General features: G+C 50.0%; 1 protein-coding gene across 4 annotated transcripts in view; it reads left to right on the top strand.

Moving 5' to 3' along the window:
* Efr3b (EFR3 homolog B) overlaps nt 1-18,467 on the top strand; it is an 81,087-nt gene that overhangs the window by 31,075 nt on the left and 31,545 nt on the right. For 2 of the 4 annotated variants that reach the window (XM_021724636.2, XM_021724635.2), the window contains exons 1-2: nt 4,167-4,294; nt 9,937-10,087. In XM_021724636.2, coding sequence (XP_021580311.2) covers nt 4,188-4,294; nt 9,937-10,087 — 258 coding nt within the window. In that variant the 5' untranslated portion in view covers nt 4,167-4,187. Of the gene's footprint in view, nt 1-3,151; nt 3,229-4,166; nt 4,295-9,936; nt 10,088-18,467 lie in introns of those variants that run through there. The other 2 variants (XM_021724634.3, XM_040271404.2) reach the window with 2 other exon arrangements.

Raw genomic sequence — 18,467 nt, 5'->3', positions numbered from 1 at the left:
AGCCACTTTCAAATTCATCCAATGGGGAACTACTTCAAGCCAACAAAACTGTTACTTTTTCTATACTTTTTCCTCCTAAGCCAGGCTATTAATTTTGCCTCCCTACCTTATTTTTTTTTTCCTCAAAACTGTGTTTATAAAGGATCGAAAACAACAAGCAAACAAGCAAAACTCCAGAGCCCAACAGAGCGGGCTGGTTTGCCAGCACTTGTATCCAGGTTCCTGGTGTAGACACCCCGACACCCAGATTTCTTGAAGGTTCTATTGTTAGAGATCATTTTCTTTGGCCGGACTCCAGATATCTCAGCTTAGAGAAGCTTAAAGAAGAAGAGAAACGAGGGAAAGAAATGTGGAATGTTTTACAGAAAATGACACAGTTCCTGCCTCCCCGCACCCCTCTGCAGTTGGCTCCTCTCCCACGGCACAGTGGGTCGCATCCAGAGCTTGACCTTCAGGCCTTCAGCCCTGGTCCTTCTCAGGAGCCCTTGCTCTCCGCACCGACGGCCAGCGGGATGGTCCCATCCAGATGTTTGCCGCCCCCACCCCCAGCCACCCCTGTTTCCTGCTCCTCCCCGGGTGTCCCATGGAAAACCCAGGCGGCTGACCGACCTTCTTCCTCTGCCTCCTCTTGGGACCCCTCAGTCTGGCTGCTTCCGCCCTCCTGCCCTCCCTCCCGTGCCCTGCTGTCATCTCTGGGCTCAAACATCCCGCCCCCAGCCTCAGCCTCCGGCCGCTCGCTCACACGTCTCCCTGGCACCCACCTGTCTCATCTTCCCTGCCACCTCTGGATGAATCCTCACTGTCACCCTGTCTCATCTTCCCTGCCACCTCTGGATGAACCCTCACTGTCACCCGCTTCTCAGGAGGCTCTCAGGGCACCCTATTCAAATGAAGCCAAGCCCCCCACCATTATGTAGGATTAGAACGCACCAATCAAATCTATGGGGGAAATTAGGCCAAACCTAAATTCTGAAGTCTGCTCAAGCTGTCTTTAGTCTGATCCCCGCCTGGTCTTCCATGTCTGTTTTTTGTTTTTGTTTGTTTTTTTTTCCCAAGGGAGTTGGGAGTAAAGAGGAAGCAATGGGGTGCATTAGCTCAAGTAACCCCAGGGCAGGAACCTATATGTGTGTATATATATATAGAGAGAGAGCTGTTGAATGAGAATGGCCTTTCAACAAGACCTCTAGTGGCTCTGGTAGGTCTGAGGTGCATTGCCCTGAGGTCGTCTCTTTGCATCTGTGCCTGGAGTTTTCCATCCCAGGTACAGTGGTGAGTGACACAGCCTCTGAAGCTTGACTTTTAGGTCTCAAATCCTGGGCTGCCATTTGTTGGAGTTGTGTGGCCCTCGTCAGGTAACTTAACCTTTAAATACCTCAGTCTCCTCATCTGTGAAGTGGGGATAAAAATGGCATCACCCCTTGATGTTGTCAGGATTAAACAGGTTAGGAGAGTCCTACCCGGGCATCCGGGATAAAGCATCCTGAGAGCCTGATGGAGCAGAGGACAGGCACAGCCACCACAGCCCAAGAGGTGGAATAGGAGCTGTCCTGTCATGGGAAATGACCCTGGGTGCCAACCAGCCGTAGCCCTAACACCTTCTCCCAGACAGGGCAGGATGGCATAGACAGATGCCAGGTAAACTCAGGGAGGTCAGCTAGACCGACCTGGGATGGAGGCTGAGAGCCACACAGCTTCCCCTGTGGGCAGGGGGCCAGGGCTCACAAATCAGTTACCCAATGCCAAGAGGTCGGTCACCGGATGCCCCACCTCCGGGTGCCTCTGGGCTTCTCCAAGGACACCCCCATTCCCTCATACCCAGATCAACCCTAGAACCCCAATCCTGGCTCTTTCCTCCTCCTGGCAGGCAGTGCGGCCCGTCCCTCCCCACCAGAACTGGGACGCCTTCTGCCTGTGTGGGGCTCTTTGTGTGGCTGGAGTCATTCCCACTGAAGGAATTCATTCTTCTCTCAATGACCCACAGTCTAATCTTCCCAGGGCACATTTGCATGTCAAGTAGAACACTTGTACAAGCGGAATTCATCTTTAATTGGTGGAATGAAAGGGTGCTGATTTTTCCTGGGGCGGGGTGCGGGACTTTCCCAGGCCTTCGGGCCCCTCCCTGGCAGCCCCCTCCCCTCTGCTTCCTGCAGGGTGGTGGAGCTGGGCTGGTGCGGAAGAGGTTCCTGCCTGGGGAAGAGGGTTGGAGGAGAGCGATGATTCCCAGATGTTCTGATTTCCTCTTGAACTAAACGTGCCGTGGGACCCGGAGTAACTTTGCCAAAGTTCATTTTATCCTGGATTTCCTAACGCCGTCACTTCCCGGTGCCAAACATGGAGAAGGAAGTCATCTCGGTCTTCTCCATGGAATAAATCTAGCTTCACAAAAGCATGCCACGTTGTTCTTAGCGTTTCATTCGCCCACTGATTGATGAAAGCCTCCCGGGGACTGGCATTTGAGAACCACGTGCTGGGTGGCCCCTAGGACCCAGCCTGAGTCTTGAATGCTGTAGTTCCCAGATGCCACAGTCACACTGCATCAAAGATGCATTTTCAAACGTTAATAATTAATGGCCATGTGGATCCATCATAGTCTCACGTGGCCTTCCGCAGAGGAAATGGCGGCAGGGGAGAGGATGGTGGGAGATGGAGGCAAAGAGACAGCTGGGAGCGCCGCGGGGCTCAGGGAGGGGCCGCGGGGCCTGCATGCTGTGTCCATCTTCCCAGGACACCTGGTTAGACCCCTGAGGCTGCAGGGGGCAGTTGTATAGTTTCTGACCCTAGAAATCCACGTGCCTGTGTGTGTGTGTGTGTGTGTGTGTGCGTGTGTGTGTGTGTGTGTGTGTGTGTGTGTGGTTGACATAGGGGGCTCCTGACCTTTACAGGACCTCTCAACCCTCTCCAGGCCTCACCCCTCCAAGTGCTCCTCTGTGGCCTGGCTTCACCCCTGCATGTTCCACCCTGCCTGACCCCAAGGAAAGACGTGGCACAGAGTGGCCAGCGTCCTGGCCTGTGGGGATGGGGAAGTAGACAGACAAGGCCCCCTGCTTCCAGGCAGGATTCGGCTCCTTACAAGACTTGTGGGGCCTGGCCTGGTGCCCACTCCTCAGCCTGACCAGGAGGCTTCGCTCATGGCTTTCTCCTCCCTGTCCAGGTGTGTGCGGCTGCTGTGGCGCCCTTCGCCCCAGGTACAAAAGGCTGGTTGACAACATCTTCCCTGAGGATCCCGAGGTGGGTCACATCTCTAGCAGGCACCGCAGCTCTCCCCAGCCAGGCGGGCTCAGGAGGACTGGTGCCCCCCCACCCGGGACACTGGACCTCCCCACGCAACCTGAGCACCCTGAAGGGAATGGTGGAGGCTGCGGGGACAGAAAGGATAGGACATTGGATTGCTCCAAAATCAGGACATGCAGAAGAAGGCAGCTGAAGTTCGTGTGGTGCGGAGACACTTCTCACTACTGTCTAAGTGATTGTCCCTGGAGGCGCTAGCCCTCCTGGGAGAATTATCTCCTCTCCGATTAGCAGGATCACCCCCCCACCGTCTTGCACTTTGGAGAGCCCATGTCTCTGCCCCACTCCCTCTGGTATCTGCCAGGGGTCAGTGTGCACCCACGGGAAACCCTGCTTCTTGGCTTCTAAGCTGCCCCCATGCATCAGGCTGTAGTCTAAGAAATGTCAGGATTTGATGTACTTGAGTTGCTTTGGGAATCAATGGCTTTTCTGGATGGGTGGTTGGAGGATCACATTTCTAGCATCCTCTGGAGAATTCTGTGAGAATAAAGAGCTGCCTCCTTTATGTCTTGGTGGTAGAGGCCTAGCACATCTTAATCCTGAGTCCCATTTAATGAGACCTTGTCATTCATTTTCACACTCACCCATGCACACATGTGTACATTCATGTGCATATGTGCATATACATATGTACACACATGCACACACATTTATATTTTTGTTATTCACTATTCTTGTTTGTTTGTAGCTGGCACATGTAGCTGGGGCTAGTTTTTGAATACCTGGAAGGCAGGAACTGTGTCCCCAATGCCTGGCCTGTTGTCTGGCCGACACACAGTAGACACTGGGAATGTTGATTCAGTTGAATGACGTCTACCTCCAGACCTGAACCCTTCTGCCCTAGCCCTGCCACGATGATCTTGAACCCTCTTTTCCAGGATGGCCTGGTGAAGACCAACATGGAGAAGCTGACCTTCTATGCCCTGTCAGCTCCAGAAAAGCTAGATCGGATCGGCGCCTACCTCTCCGAGAGGCTCATCCGTGATGTGGGCCGTCATCGATACGGGTAAGTACAGTGGCTTGGAGGGAGTTGTCCAGAAACTGTTATATCACTGGGGGAAAACAACAGATACCATTGTAAGAAAATCCAGTCGTCTGGGTTATTGGACAGACTGAGAGAATGGAACAGGAACTGAGGGTGGGTTCCACGTTCCATGATTTGGGAAGAAGTGGTGTTGGCTCCCTCCAAGCACCTCTTTTGGCATCCTTTAGTCCTGAGTCTCTACACTAAAGCCCTCCCACACATCTGGGGCACTGAGGAATTACTCAGCCCAGGACACACTATTGCTTTCATCAACCTGATCCCTCCTCACTCAACTTACTGTCTTCAAGTCAGGAGGAGCTGTCCATGGTCTAGTGAGAAGACAAGGCTGGGGCGATTTGTCTTTTAGAAATGCACTAAATGAGCCAGGAATTGTGGCCCACACCTGTAATCCCAGAGGCTTGGAGGCTGAGGCATGAGAATTGCAAGTTCAAGGCCAGCCTCAGCAACTTAGTGAGCCCCTGTCTCAAAATAAAAAAATAAAAGGGCTGAGGATGTACCTCAGTGGTAAAGTGCCCTGGGTTCAACCCCCAGGACCAAGAAAAAATAAGAAAATACACTGAAATGAAATACTTATCAATCTTCTGAGAGGGAATTAGAGGAGGGAAGATGTATTAAAGAAAATGACTAATGAATAGATGTAACTATTTAAAAATTTAAATATTTTGATGTCAAAAGAGAAACAATCAAAATTTTAAAGGCAAACACCAAAAATAAATATCATTTAAAAAGTAAGACATGGGACTGGGGTGTAGCTCAGTGGTAGAGTTCTTGCTTCACATGTGTGAGGCCCTGGATTAGATTCTCAGCACCTCATATAAATAAATAAATAAAATAACAGTCCATCAACAACAAAAAAATAAGTTTAAAAGTAAGACAAAGGATTCAAACTCATACACAAGTAGTGTGCATAATAAATAATTTGGGGTGGACTGGAAAGGCTGAGACACTAACAGAGTTGAGGCAAAGGCCATAAATAATCAGCTTGCAGAAGGGAAGCTAGAACTTGTTAATAATATTCAACAAATTTTTAATCAAAGATGAAGGATAAATACTAAGATACCGTTTTATCAAATTAGCAAAAAAAAGTAAATACTTTCAGTACTACTCGGCAAATGGCACGATTCCTAGAAAGAGTTAAAACTGATTGAAATTTTCTAGAAAGTAATTCTGAAATATGTATCAAAGGCTTCAAAATATGTGCCCTTTGATCTAATCGTTCCATTTCTATTCACTATTCCCAAGGAATTGATCTTATATAAAACCTACTTTTACCTCCAGAGATGTAAATTATGGTTTTTAAAATAATAATGAAAAATAGAAATAACTTAATTATCCATCGGAGAAGAGTTCAAGCTGGCGTGGTGGTGCACTCCTGCAATCCCAGCAGCTCGGGAGGCTGAGGCAGGAGGATCACGAGTTCAAAGCCAGCCTCAGCAACGACAAGGCACTAAGCAACTCAGTGAGACCCTGTCTCTAAATAAAATACAAAATAGGGCTGGGGATGTGGCTCAATGGTCGAGTGCCCCTGAGTTCAATCCCTGGTACCCCACCCCACCCCGTAAATTATGGTGTGTGTTGTTTGATAAAATATTATCTAGTCAATAAAAATGGTGTTTATAGTGATGCTTACCTTTTATAGTAGGAAAAATGCCTTAAGTTAATGAAAAATCAGCTGCATAATTATATTCAAAGATTATAATAATAATAATAATAATAAAATTAAAAAATAAACATCAACAACAAATCGCAGTACCTAGAAAATATAATACAAATATACCAATATGTTAAGAGTACTCATTTTGTGAGTGGTGCATTTGGGTTCTTCACATACAGACCTGAAACTATACCTTCCTGGTTCCTTTAGAATAAAATCCATGTTCCTCAGCTTGACTTCTGGCTTCTCCCACTATTTGCCCCTAACACAGCCGTGCCCACCACTCCTGCTATAAAACTCCAGACAGACTGGGTGATGACACCCTGGCTCTCTGGGCCTTTGTGGTGTTCTCTTACCTGGACCTCCCTGGTCCCCTCCCCCACACTGTCCATCAGCTCTCCAAGGCCCTTCTTCCTGGTGAGGAAATTGGAAAGGCCCTTGAACTAGAGTGAGAAGGTTTGCACGGGGCTAACAGGGTGCTGAGGAACAGATTCCCCAGGTACCACCAGCAAACCTTTGTGTATGTGGAGGGTCGGGGGTTGTTTACATGGAACACACTCTACCACTGAGCTCTACCCTCAGCCCTAGAAAATCTGAAATCAGGCTACCCCTGATGTAAAAGGAGAATGTAAACTAATATGTCTGTATAATAATTTTATGTAATAAAATTAGGTTATATACCCAATAAAAGGAGCATGAATGCACTGCGCATGCTGATTATATAAAGGGCCTTGACATTACTGTAGAGTGTACTCAAGCGAGTGAAAATGGCTTTATGCTAGATTGACCCTGAAACCGTGTGCCAGTGGACACATTAAACATTTAATACTGATTTTGCCTGCCCTCTCTGCAGTGATTTTTTTTCCCCAAAAAAAAATGTCTAGTAGCCAACAGAGCCACTTAGAATCCTTCCACTGCCCTTAGAATTTCGATTCAAAATTGGCATCGTCCTGTTAAAAATAGCCATTACAGCATCTAGGTATTTAAAGCCTGAAGGCTTCATCGTGGGCTTTAATCATAAACAATTGGAGAAGAAAAATCTGTCAGTGCTCCTCTCTCGTTCTCTCTCCTCCTCTTTTCTGTCTTTCCCTATCGGACCCCACATCCATCTTTATCTCCCTCATCACTGGCAGCGCCTTTGAAAGAGCAAAATATTCAAACAGCAGGAGGCGCGGTGCGTCTCCCTGGCAGGACACAGGGGGCTCCATGGTTTGACACAATCGATATGAACCTTGGGTGTTGGTCCCCATGGTAGAGCCCCCCTCTTCTGGCCACTTCCTCCCTGCATCGTCACCCATTTCCAGCTGTGTGGGTGTTCCTGGTTCACAAGTGTTTGGCATCAGGAAAGCCAGGTGTCGGCAGAGAGGGTAAGAGTCAATTTCCAGATGTCGGTCATCGGCCTGGAAGAGGATGGGCAGCGACCGCAGAGCAGCAAAAAATGACCCTTCTATTCCTCTCCTTCCTCTTTGTGCATTTCCTTTCCAGCCCAACCCAACTGCTAGAACACCCCCTAGAAACAGGGGAGCAGGGGCGGTAATAGCAGTGCTGAGTGAGACTTGGGCTGATCCACAGTGACCACCGAGCATTGACCATGGCATGCAGGGTGCCATGTTAGACATTGTCAGACTCCCGAATGCCCAGAACTGTCAACCAGCCCAGGGCTGATTCCTGGGGACAGAGACACTGAGGCCAAGGAAGGTTAGGCTACTCCAACCTGAGGACCTTGGCTCAGAGCTGACCTGGGGTCACTGTCCAAAAGGACACTGAGCTTGGTAGGAGGATGGCTAACCCTCTAGACAAGCATACTGCAGACCCTCGGGATGAGAAAGGCCAGCCTTCCCTTCTGTTTCCTTGCCTCTGGACTTAAAACCCAGAGTGGGCTGTCCTTAGCAGGCTGACCAAATACATTCACACTGCCCTGAATAAGAGATTCTTGGTCAAGGCCACTGTCCTTTGAGTGATTCCTGGGCAGTGACTGGCCCTAGTAAATATGCCCCCTCTTCCTGCCTGCTGATCCCAGTCCCCGACCCTGGATCTACCTTTCCTCTCCAACTAAGTTTGGTTCCCAGATTATGGACCCCACTCTTCCTTCCCTGGGGCTCCACGCCTCCTCCTGGTTTTAGGAGCCATTCCTGATTGAGGACAAGGGTCCAAGTGGAACCAGTTATCTCTCCTAGGACTCGGGATAAGGGACTTGCCTCTCTCCTAAGCACCAGGCCCCTTATGTATCTGCCTTGGTGACTATAGCTCACCTTTGGCTTGGTCCCCAACCGTGACCTCCTCCTACTGTAGACTGTCAAATGTTCCCTGGTCCCTTCTGCTGCCCATGAATCCCACCCAGTCCATCCCAGACACCTTGGGCTCTACTGGCCTCACCTACTGGTTCTGGGGGGGGGGGTTAGTTGTCATCAACTGCTGTGGTCTGTAGTCCACTCTGGCCTTCCTAACCACTGTAAGCCAGTTCAGATTCCCAGGCCTGTTGCTGCTTTGGACCCCCTTCCAGGACACAGCACCAGGTCAGATCTCTGCTGATGGTAACCTTCGGACCATGGTCCTGTTGATTAGACACAGCCCTAGGACCCCAAGCTCTGATCTTTCTGAGAGCTTAGGGTTAATAGACTAGACATGCTTTTCTAAAATACTTGGAAAACTTCAAGTGACAGTCATGCCATCCTTGTACTGGAATCAGAGATCGAGAACACAGGGCAGTCTGTTCAAAGAACCAGGCCTTATACTTCTTTACTACTTTGTGTTTCAATTTTACTTCTACCATGATTTATACTTTCCATCAAAATTTCTGGTCCTGGTCAGTAGCTTTTTTTTTTCCTAACCAAGGATGATTTTTGCTTATCAAGATATTCTGGAATTTTTCTTTTTCTCTCCCCGCCCCCCACTCCCACCAGGAAAAGGAAAAGGAGTAATCCAAGCTCTGGGGTTCGGAAAGCCTTCTGATTTCTTCTCTTGCCTAACCCCACCCGCCCCACCCTTCCTTTATTCACCTCATTTCAACTCTAAAATAATGGCAAGATGCCAGCAGATGGCTTCATACAGAGAGATGTGGATATGATCCCCGAGAGTCTTCCCCCGATCCTACCCACCATGGTGGGCTGTCTTAACCTGTCAGCTTCTCCCCAGGCTTGCAGCACTCAGGGTCTGCCGCACTGGCCCCCACAGCGCCCTGCAATATGCCAGGAGACAGGTCTGCAAGGCACAGAAGGTTTCCTGGGCTGTGACTGTGACCTCTCTGAAGGGCAAAGCTAGGGAGAGCCAGGGATGTGGAAAGAAAAAAGTAAAGAGGCTTTTTTTTTTTCCTAATGGTTGCTTGGTATAGAAGTCAGTGCAAGGTACCTAAGAACTGGTATCTGATATCTTTTAAAAAAGTTTTAGAAGACACCATGACTACCGTAACTTTATATGTTTGCATTTGCCAAGCTGCTGGCTCACATCTGAGGCGGTTTGACCACAGTGTCTGACACTGGGCAGCTGCCACCAGAAATACTGTGGGGCCAGAAATTGTCCTATAGTCCTACTTCCAGTACTTTCTTTTTATTTACCCAAACTTTGTTAACATACACACAGACACAATAGCTAATCAAGAATTTCAAATTACCTGCCTGGTTCTCAGAGTCAAAGATGGATATGATTTGGATCAAGACATAAAGATGAAGAAATGTTTGAACTCCTCCTTTATTATATACGCAGCATATGAACCTGACTTCAGACTTCAGGCAGCCGTGACATTTTAAAGCCCCCGTGCAGCCCTAATTCATCCTGATTCTGTTCTGGGCAGGTGCTGGGTGGACTGGCTGCCCAGACACTGGCAGGCTGAGGTGGAGTCTCCTGGACGCAGCCCAGGGGGTCACTGAATCCACGACAGGCTCTCCCCAGCCAGGCAGTAGGGGTGGGAGGGGCAGGCACCCGGTGAAGGCCACGGTGCCCCTCTCCCCAGGTACGTGTGCATCGCCATGGAGGCGCTGGACCAGCTGCTCATGGCCTGCCACTGTCAGAGCATCAACCTCTTCGTGGAGAGTTTCCTCAAGATGGTGGCCAAGCTGCTGGAGTCAGAGAAGCCCAATCTGCAGATCCTCGGCACCAACTCGGTAAGGAGCAGCCAGGGGCCCTGGGGTCTCCCAGCCCGGATGTGGGGGTGGGGGTGGGGGGTGGGAGACCTCGGGGTCAGCACTGCTCTGTTCTGTTCCTCCTTGGTTTCTGACCCTAAGCACAATCCACTGCTTGTCTTTCTAATTTAAATAAATCTCACATAATTTAGCAGGCACAGTGGTACACACCTGTAACCCCAGCATCTCATCCTGAAGCGGGAGGATCGCAAGTTGGAGGCCAGTCTCAGCAACTTCACCATCATGAAATAAAATAAAATAAATAGATAAATATCGTATAATTCATATATTATCATTTCCATGAACATATAACAAAATAGTTTTTAAAAATAAAATTTACCATTTTAATGCACACACTTCAGCAGCTTTAGTATATCAACAAGTTGCACAACCATCAACAATATCAAAGGTACTTATCTTTAGACTGATCTTTAAATTTTTTTTTCTAATAGATGGCTCCCTTAAATAAATTTAACTGGGTCCCCCAGAGATCAAAACATAGATCAAAACAGACGTTCTTAAGGGAAACCCAGGGTTCTCATAACCCAGGATCCCAAAGGGCATCTTGTGAAAGCTGGTCCAGGATACATAGGGTAAACTGATACCCACAGCTCGAAGACACTAGAGAAGTGGCAAAGCCCTGGGCTCCTGACTCCCTTCTGCCCTTTCTCAGCTGCGCGGCCCTGACAGGTTGCTTTCGTGGGCCTCCGTCTTTCTGTCCACACCACCAGCAGGTTGTACTTGGCCCCTGCAGGCCCTGCCTGGTCTCAGTACAAGTGCTGCTCTTGTGGGACGTTATGATTTGTGAGAGAACAGCTATCAGAGAACTCTGGGTCATCTGTGTATCGATACATTCTTGAAGGTTCTGGACGCTTTCTTTAATTACTGGCCTTCTGGCCTCATCCCTCCCTCTAGGGCATGCTTTGAGCTCTGGGTCTTGAAGCAGCTTAGATATGACTGTCTTCCAGGTCTGGGTGGGGCCTTATCTACCTACGGAGAGCAGAGAGAAAGGTGGAAAACTTCTCCTCGTTCCCAGCCTGACACTGGTGATTCTTGTTGTGCAGATCAGGACTTTTTCCTGTTCCACAGAAGTTGGTTTAACAAAAAGTATCTTCTAACATCTTTTCCCAGGACCAGGAGTGACCGCCTATTCCCTTCCCTTCCTCTCCCTGTGCCCCAGCTGCCTTGGACAGATGACATCTACAGTAGCTGAGGGCCAAGTCCTTTGTCGGGTTGCCCTGGCAACAGCTTCAGATACTGTTTTAGTTGTCTTGTTCAAGATAACTACAAGTCTTCCAGGGAACATCTAAATGGAAAACAAACTAGCCATGGTGCATCCATAGGGGCGCGGAACAGGTGGCTGCCAGCTCTCATTTTTCCCATAGCAGATCCTAGCCCAGGGTAGGGGTTTGATTCACTAGAGCCTTGAAAATTCAGAGTCCTGTGAAGGGAGGTCGAGGATGGAGGGGGGCTATTCTAAGTCAACGAGGGAAACATGGCCATAGATCCACACCCCGATCTGGGGACAGCCTTTCCTCCCAGTGTCCTTGTCTCTAACCAGGGACCTCCCGGAGCCTTCCTGAGAAGAGCATTCTTTGACTCTTCTTCGTTTTAGACTTGCCAGCATGCTAATCTTTAACATAAGCTCGGAAAGTTTAGCCTACGAGGGTCACCAAGGTCTTCCGGGATTTGCAGAAGGAACAGAAGTGGAGGGAAGAGAAATAGAAGGCTCTGGGCCCTTTCCTCCTTCTTCACCAGGCCCTAAATGCCTTTAAACTATTTTTTTTTTAATTTAGATAAGTGGTTTTGCTACTAAGAAAAGAAAGAGAAGAGAGAGAAAGAAAAAAAAAATTGAACCCATTTAACCCTTCATTTTGCTGTGTTTCTCTGCCTGGAAAGGGAGGTCCAGAGAGGTCAAGTAACTTTTTGTGCTTGCACAGCTAGCTCAGCTGGTGAGTTGTTCAGCCCCTGTATCCCCCGCAGAATTGGAGACTCTGCAAGGCCAGAGGCCTATTGCCACGTCCCACCCAGTGTGGGGTTCTCTCCCCACAGCCCAAGCCTTGGCACCCAGCCCCTGGGCGCATGTTCCCTGGGACCAGTCTCCGTCCGCCACGAGGAGGCCCGTGGTCTTGAGGGTGAGAAGTTGAGGATATGCCTCCCCCTGCACCAACTCTACCTCCCTGTAGCCTCTTCCTCAGACCTGGTCTAGCTGCCTCAATCAGCTCAAAACAAACCTTCCGCCTGGGGCTGGGGCTGGGGCTCAGCAGTAGCGCACTTGCCCAGTAGGTGTGAGGCGCTGGGTTGACTCTACCCATTTCAAGGTCCCCGAACCTGACCAATGACAGTCTCCTGGAGAGTTTGGGAAACCTACAGATTCCCACTTGTCTACCATACTTCTTGGGGGTGTTGGGTGACAAGAGGCACAAGCTGTGGTGTCCCCCTTTTGGGTGATGGGGTTAGGGTGGGAGCAGCCTTCCTCTCCACTGGGAAAGAACATTCTGCCCTCGCAGCTAGAAATCCATAGGAACCTTGCAAATCGCGCACCTTCCTCCTGCTGCCTTTCTCCTTCGGGGCTCTTCTCCTCTGCACCCTTCTTCACACGCCTCTGTCTTCCGTGGCCATCATCCTGACTCTGCCACGGGGCTCGTCCTTCTTAGGAGGCTGGGTGAACTTCCCACCATGATGTCTATATCCTAATCCCTGGACAACCTCAGTGACAAAAGGGACCTTGCAGATGTGGTCCAGCTAAGGAGCTTGAGATGGGGAGAATGTCTTGGACTGACCAGGCAGGCCTGATGTAATCACAGGTCATTATGGGAGGGACACAGGGGGATTGGTCAGACGGGGGGATGTGCTGACAGAAGCAGAGTGACAGAGGGAGATTGAGGCTGCTGCGCTGTGGCCTTGAACATGGAGAAGGGTTGAGGCACGGGAAGGGTGTAGTGACGCCCCTGAGGTGCCCGTGGTCTCCGAGGCTCTGCACCTCACCGCCTTCTCACCCTGGATGCTCCCCTCGGAAAAGTCCTCAACTCTGTGGTTTTAATTGTCACCTGTAGCCTAGAAACGGTCCCGTCTCCAATGCCCATCAGACTTTCTGGAGACCAACCTCCTGAAGGCAGGTTCCAGGGGATCTGGTGGCTCAGAACTGCAAGACCAGGAATGCTTAAGTCAGAGGGGTCAGCAACAGAACAGGGGTGCAGAGGCAGCTGGTGCATCCCCAGGTCTCAACTTCCTGAGTGCAGGCCTTGTGGGGCCACTCAGGGGACAGAGGGGCTGGCTTCTGACAGGCAGCAAGGACAAGAGAGTGTCCCCAGAGTTCTGGGAACCGTGGCTGGTTTTGCAAAGATTCTTGAAGGAGGGATGGCGTAACGTGGGTAGTCAGGAGAGCATGTCCTTGGGTGTAGGGAATTTCCACGCCTTGGCTGGCGATCAGGACGTTGGCAGGACGCGGTCAAGTTGCTAGGGACTATTCTCTGGCTGTAGTGAAAGCTGCTTAGGGAGTTGCTCTAAACGAGGACAGTGAGGAGAAAGGGGCAGGCGGCATGCAAGTCCAACCATGTGGTTTGCAAGATTTGCTTTCCAGCTAGGATTTGTCTTCTGAAACCAAGAGGGAGGTCCCATTTCCCCTCCGGTAAGAAAACAGACCAAAAAAGCCTGCCGTCCTCTCCCTCTCTTTCCTAGCTGTTGTTGACAGCTGGAGGTGGTTTGGCTCAGACGGCCCATCTCTAGGAGAGGGAAAGGCCAACTCTGCTTAGAGACACTTGGTTGGTGCCAAAGCGAGGCCACGCAGCTCCACTTCCCTTTTTCAGGCCAGGGGAGAGCTGTGTGTCAATATTTGGAGTCTGCTTTCTCTTTTTTAACGAGGCCCTTAGTGACTCTCAGCTTTCACACAACTGTGGCTCCTGTGGCCAGTACCGGAGGGTGGGTGATCGATCGGCTCCAGCAAGCTTGGCACCCTTTGTTGTATATCAAGAGCTGAAACTTTGATCTTGAAAGAGTGACCCTAGCCGTGCCCATGGCCTTTAAAAAGTCACATGTTCAGTATCTTCAGTTTGTTGCTATGGAGATCTTCCTCATCATTGCTCTCTTAAAAAAAAAAAGATAAAACAAAAACCCAACTTTATTCTCCCATGATTTCATGCATTAGGCAACTAGCATTTAAATAAAAGCCATTGGTAAAGTGTGAATGAGCAATGGTAGAGGTGAAGCAGATAGGAAGTCCCTGCTGTCTCATGCATTTAGAAAAATAGTGACCAGTCAGTCACACAGGTGGAGCCCGGTGACAACTCAGGATAGCCAGTCAAAGATGCACCAGGGGAGGCAGCCGTGAGCGTGATAGGCAGGGCTGATAGAGCTCTGTCATGTCAGGCAGAAAAAGTGGGTGCTTATGTGACCCTTGTTTTACAGATGGGGACATTGAGGCTCAGGGAGCTTTATTACTTGCCCCAGATAATCCTACTGATAAACAGTTGGGTTTCAAATACGTAGTCTGATTCCAAGACCCACCTCACACTGTGTCATGGAAGAGGGATGAAGGCCTTACTTACTGGAGAGCCCAAGAGTCTCAACAATGTCTGAGCCAGGTTGGGGCCCCTTTCCCAGGAAGAATCCCACAGTGCACATAGCCCCTTGAAGTTGCCCCTGTCAGAACCTCTAAATCATGTTCACCAAAATGTCCCACTTGGCCCCTGTGTCAACCCCTGGAAGACTCAGGAGCAGCATGGGGTGGGCTGTTTGGAGCTGCCCCACAGTGACACAGGCCAGTGCTCCCTGCAGGTAGTCCATCTGGGTTGATGTGTCTGGCTTCGTGTTTACAGGCTCAAGGGGAAGCTCCTCCCATCAAGCATCAAGCTGAGGGGTCCCCAGGGTGCTCCCAGAGCCTGGTGCCAACAAGGCCAGCCCTGTTTCCACCCTTAATGCTATACGTGGGGGATTGAACTCAGTGGTACTCAATCACGGAGCCACATCCCCAGCCCTGTTATGTATTTTATTTAGAGACAGGATCTCATGGAGTTGCTTAGCACCTTGCTTTTGCTGAGGCTGGCTTTGAACTTGCTCAGCCTCCCAGGCTGCTGGGATTATAGGCTTGCACCCAGCCACACACTCTCTTTATAGGAGGTTCAGGACTGGTGGTAAGTGCAGTTGCACCAGACCCCATAACACAGCGGGGGCTCTGGCAGAACAAGGGACTGGAATGGTCAACAGCCTGAGCCCCAAGGCTGCAGTCCCCCAGGCAATACTGGGCCCTGGAGTGGAGGACACTGTCATCCAGAGAAGGAGCTGTAGTGCAGTCTCCCAGACAATCTAGTTTCAACCCTAGTTCTCTCCTTCTAAGGAGATGGCCATACAGCCTTCACTGACCTTCACTGCCAACGACACACTTCCCCAGGTTTTCCCAATGTGCTGCTCGTCCCAGCCAGCCTGGGGACGTGTCTATAGCTATAGGTCCAGCTCACGCCAGGGCTGCAGAACCCCTGCCTCATAATCTCCAGGGTAAGAGGTAGGGGAGGCTTAAGAAGGCAGATACCTAAGCCCTATCCTCATAGAGTCTTGTTCAACAGATTAGTGTTGCTCTATCTTAATAAATAAAACAAATTGTCATTCTTCATAGCTCCAAACCAGGAGCCCAGATGGGCAGCATGGATTGTCGTGGGCAACCCACCTCTAATGTGACACTGCGGGATGTAGAGAGAGTCAACAGGTGACAGCCACCCCTCACTGACCTGTACTGGAAGGTGGGCACAATTGTAGGGACGATTTTAAAATGTCTCAGAAATCTGCATTTTAAAGAAACTCCCGAGTTAGTTTTAATGTACATTAAAATTCAAAAGGCAAAGAGCATGGAACCCAGTGTCAGAATTCCTGAATCTGAGTCCCAGAGCCATGCAGTGCGAGCTGGCTGAGCTGGAGCAATAATACCTTCGCTCTCTTCAAGCCTCGATTTCCTATTTCTAAACAGGAGCAATGTATGTCCTGCTTACTCACTGAAAATGGAGCCCTGTAGGAAGCTTCGCCCTCATCCTTGAAACCTCTTACCTTGTATTTAAGCGGGGGCTTTGCAGATAGGATTGAATTAAGGATCTTGGCATTGGGAGGCTATGCGGAATTATCTCAGAGATCTAAATGCAGTCCCAAGCATGTTTTTAAGAGAAGCAGAGGGACATTTGACACTCAGAAGAGAGGACCACGTGAAGACATAGGTAGATGCGATGCAGCTAGAAGGAACGAACACAGGTGTAAAAGCAAGTCCTTGGAAGCATTTGATGTATGGTTCTTAGAGCATGTAGGTCAACTGCATGTGCATGTGGCTGACATCACCCCTGGCATTAAGTATGCGGCACAGAAGCAGGGTGCAGTGGTGCACACCTATAATCCCAGCTGCTTAGGAAGCTGAGGGAGGAGGATCAGGAGTTCAAGGCCAGCCTCAGCAATTTAGTGAGATCCCAGTTCAAAAAGAAAGAAGAAAAGATAGAGTGCTGAGCCTGGTGTGGTTGTTCCTGACAGAAACACCTGTCTATGAATAGTTTCTTCAAGAACGTGTGCTCTTGGTGCCTTGTGAGTACTTGAAGGCTTCCAGCAGAAAAAGGCCTGGGTTAAACTAAAGCAAACCTTACTACAATATATTTGAAATTTAGCTTTCCAGGCAAGTGGGGTGGGACGATGAGTGCTCCTGGGCCTGTTCAGAATGGAACGCTGTTGATCTGTAAGTGGCGTCTAGAGTGTGTTTGCACCTCGCCCAGCAAACACGGCTATTCAATGATTGTGCGGTGCTGGCTCCTGCAGGGGCCCTACAAAGCTTAGCCCTAAGAAGAAGAACCTTGTTAGTAATATGCATTGAATTCGCACCGTTTCTGCTGTTCGGTGCTCAGGGAGCTTTTCTGAACCTTCTTCTTTTATTTACATGTTAAAGCCTGGTCTTGCTGGAGCCCCCTCCTGCCCCCCAGGGCCGGGCTCTGCTCTACCCTGTTGCTCCAGGTGTTTCCAGTCCCAACATGGTGCGTCACGGGGCTTGGCCGCCATCACATTACTCCCCCTGCCCATCGTCCCTACTATTGTGCCCACCTTCCAGTACAGGTCAGTGAGGGGTGGCTGTCACCTGTTTCCTCTCTCCACACCCCACAGTGTCACATTAGAGGTGGATTGCCCACGACAGTCCATGCTGCCCATCTGGGCTCCTGGTTTGGAGCCATGAAGAATGACAAAATTCAAATCACATCGGAACCCAGCCCAGAGCTGATGGAGCTGGCCATAGATGACCGTTGCTCCAGGACTATTTCCTAAGCATCCCTTGGTCGCTCTGCATATGCCCCCTCCTTCCTAGCCAGCCTATGACATAGGTCCCAGGTCCCCACGGTACAGGTGAGGAGCAGAACTCAGAAGTTACACAGCCTCTGTCCAGTCACACAGGTGACTGGAGGCAGAGCGAGAGATGGGTGTCGGAGCCTGTGTGGGTGGAGTCCTGTCTACTTGCATGGAACCAGCAGCAGGCCAAAGTGATCACTGAAAAAAATTCAAAACGAAGTTTCCAGGAGGAAGAGCAAGAAGAGCCCAACTCCAAGGACAAATAGAGTCCCAGGAGGAAAGAAAGCAGGGCTTTTCCCGTGCAGTTAGCCACGTGGCTGGTGGGGTTGGGAGTCACTAGGGAAGGCCATCTGGGCTTTTAGAAAAGGAAATCCTGTGCATGTGTCCTGCCCTGCATTAGCTCAGGGTTGTCACAGAATTTTCAATTTTTCTAAAAAAGTGAATTTTAATTAAAAAAATCTAAAACTCATAGCCAGAGAGCAATTGTTAAGTTGAAATACTTGGAGCCTGGACGGCAGGACAGACAAGGTGCTCACAGCACCTTGAAGAAGAGGAGAGTCAAAGCTGAGTGTGGAGGGGACTTGATGTCACAATTCCACCAAATGGGGAGCACCTCTAGGAGGAGTGAGGAGGAGAGGAGGAGAGGAGGCTGCCCATCAGTGACCGGTGCCTACAGGGGCTCTCCATATGGGCTGTGGACTGTCCCAGAGAGACCCCAGACGGACTCCATGTGACTAGAGTTGGGGGCAGAATCCCCAAGGCTAGCCAGTCCCCACTGATTTCTATACCTGCCGGGTTTGAATATGTCCTCAATCCTCCAGCCCCATCCTGCCTGTGCCCCACCTCTTAGTCAGCCCAAGGGACTCTGGGAGGATGAAGTCATTTCCTCATGCTCCTTTTGCTCCTCCCTAAGAATACTGCACCCCCCAAAAGCAACTCTCCTGGGCCCTTTGGGCCTGAAGGGCTACTGGAAGCAGAGGGCAGGGACAAAGAACAGGAGAAATTCATGCCCTTGGTGCCCTTTGGTCAGCCCCTCCCCAGGTCCCCTCTCTCATCCCTG

This window comes from Ictidomys tridecemlineatus, chromosome 12 (assembly GCF_052094955.1).
Source record: "Ictidomys tridecemlineatus isolate mIctTri1 chromosome 12, mIctTri1.hap1, whole genome shotgun sequence".
NCBI lineage: Eukaryota > Metazoa > Chordata > Mammalia > Rodentia > Sciuridae > Ictidomys > Ictidomys tridecemlineatus.
The sequence above is the reverse complement of the archived record's forward strand: the minus strand, read 5'-3'. Positions and strand labels throughout refer to the sequence as shown.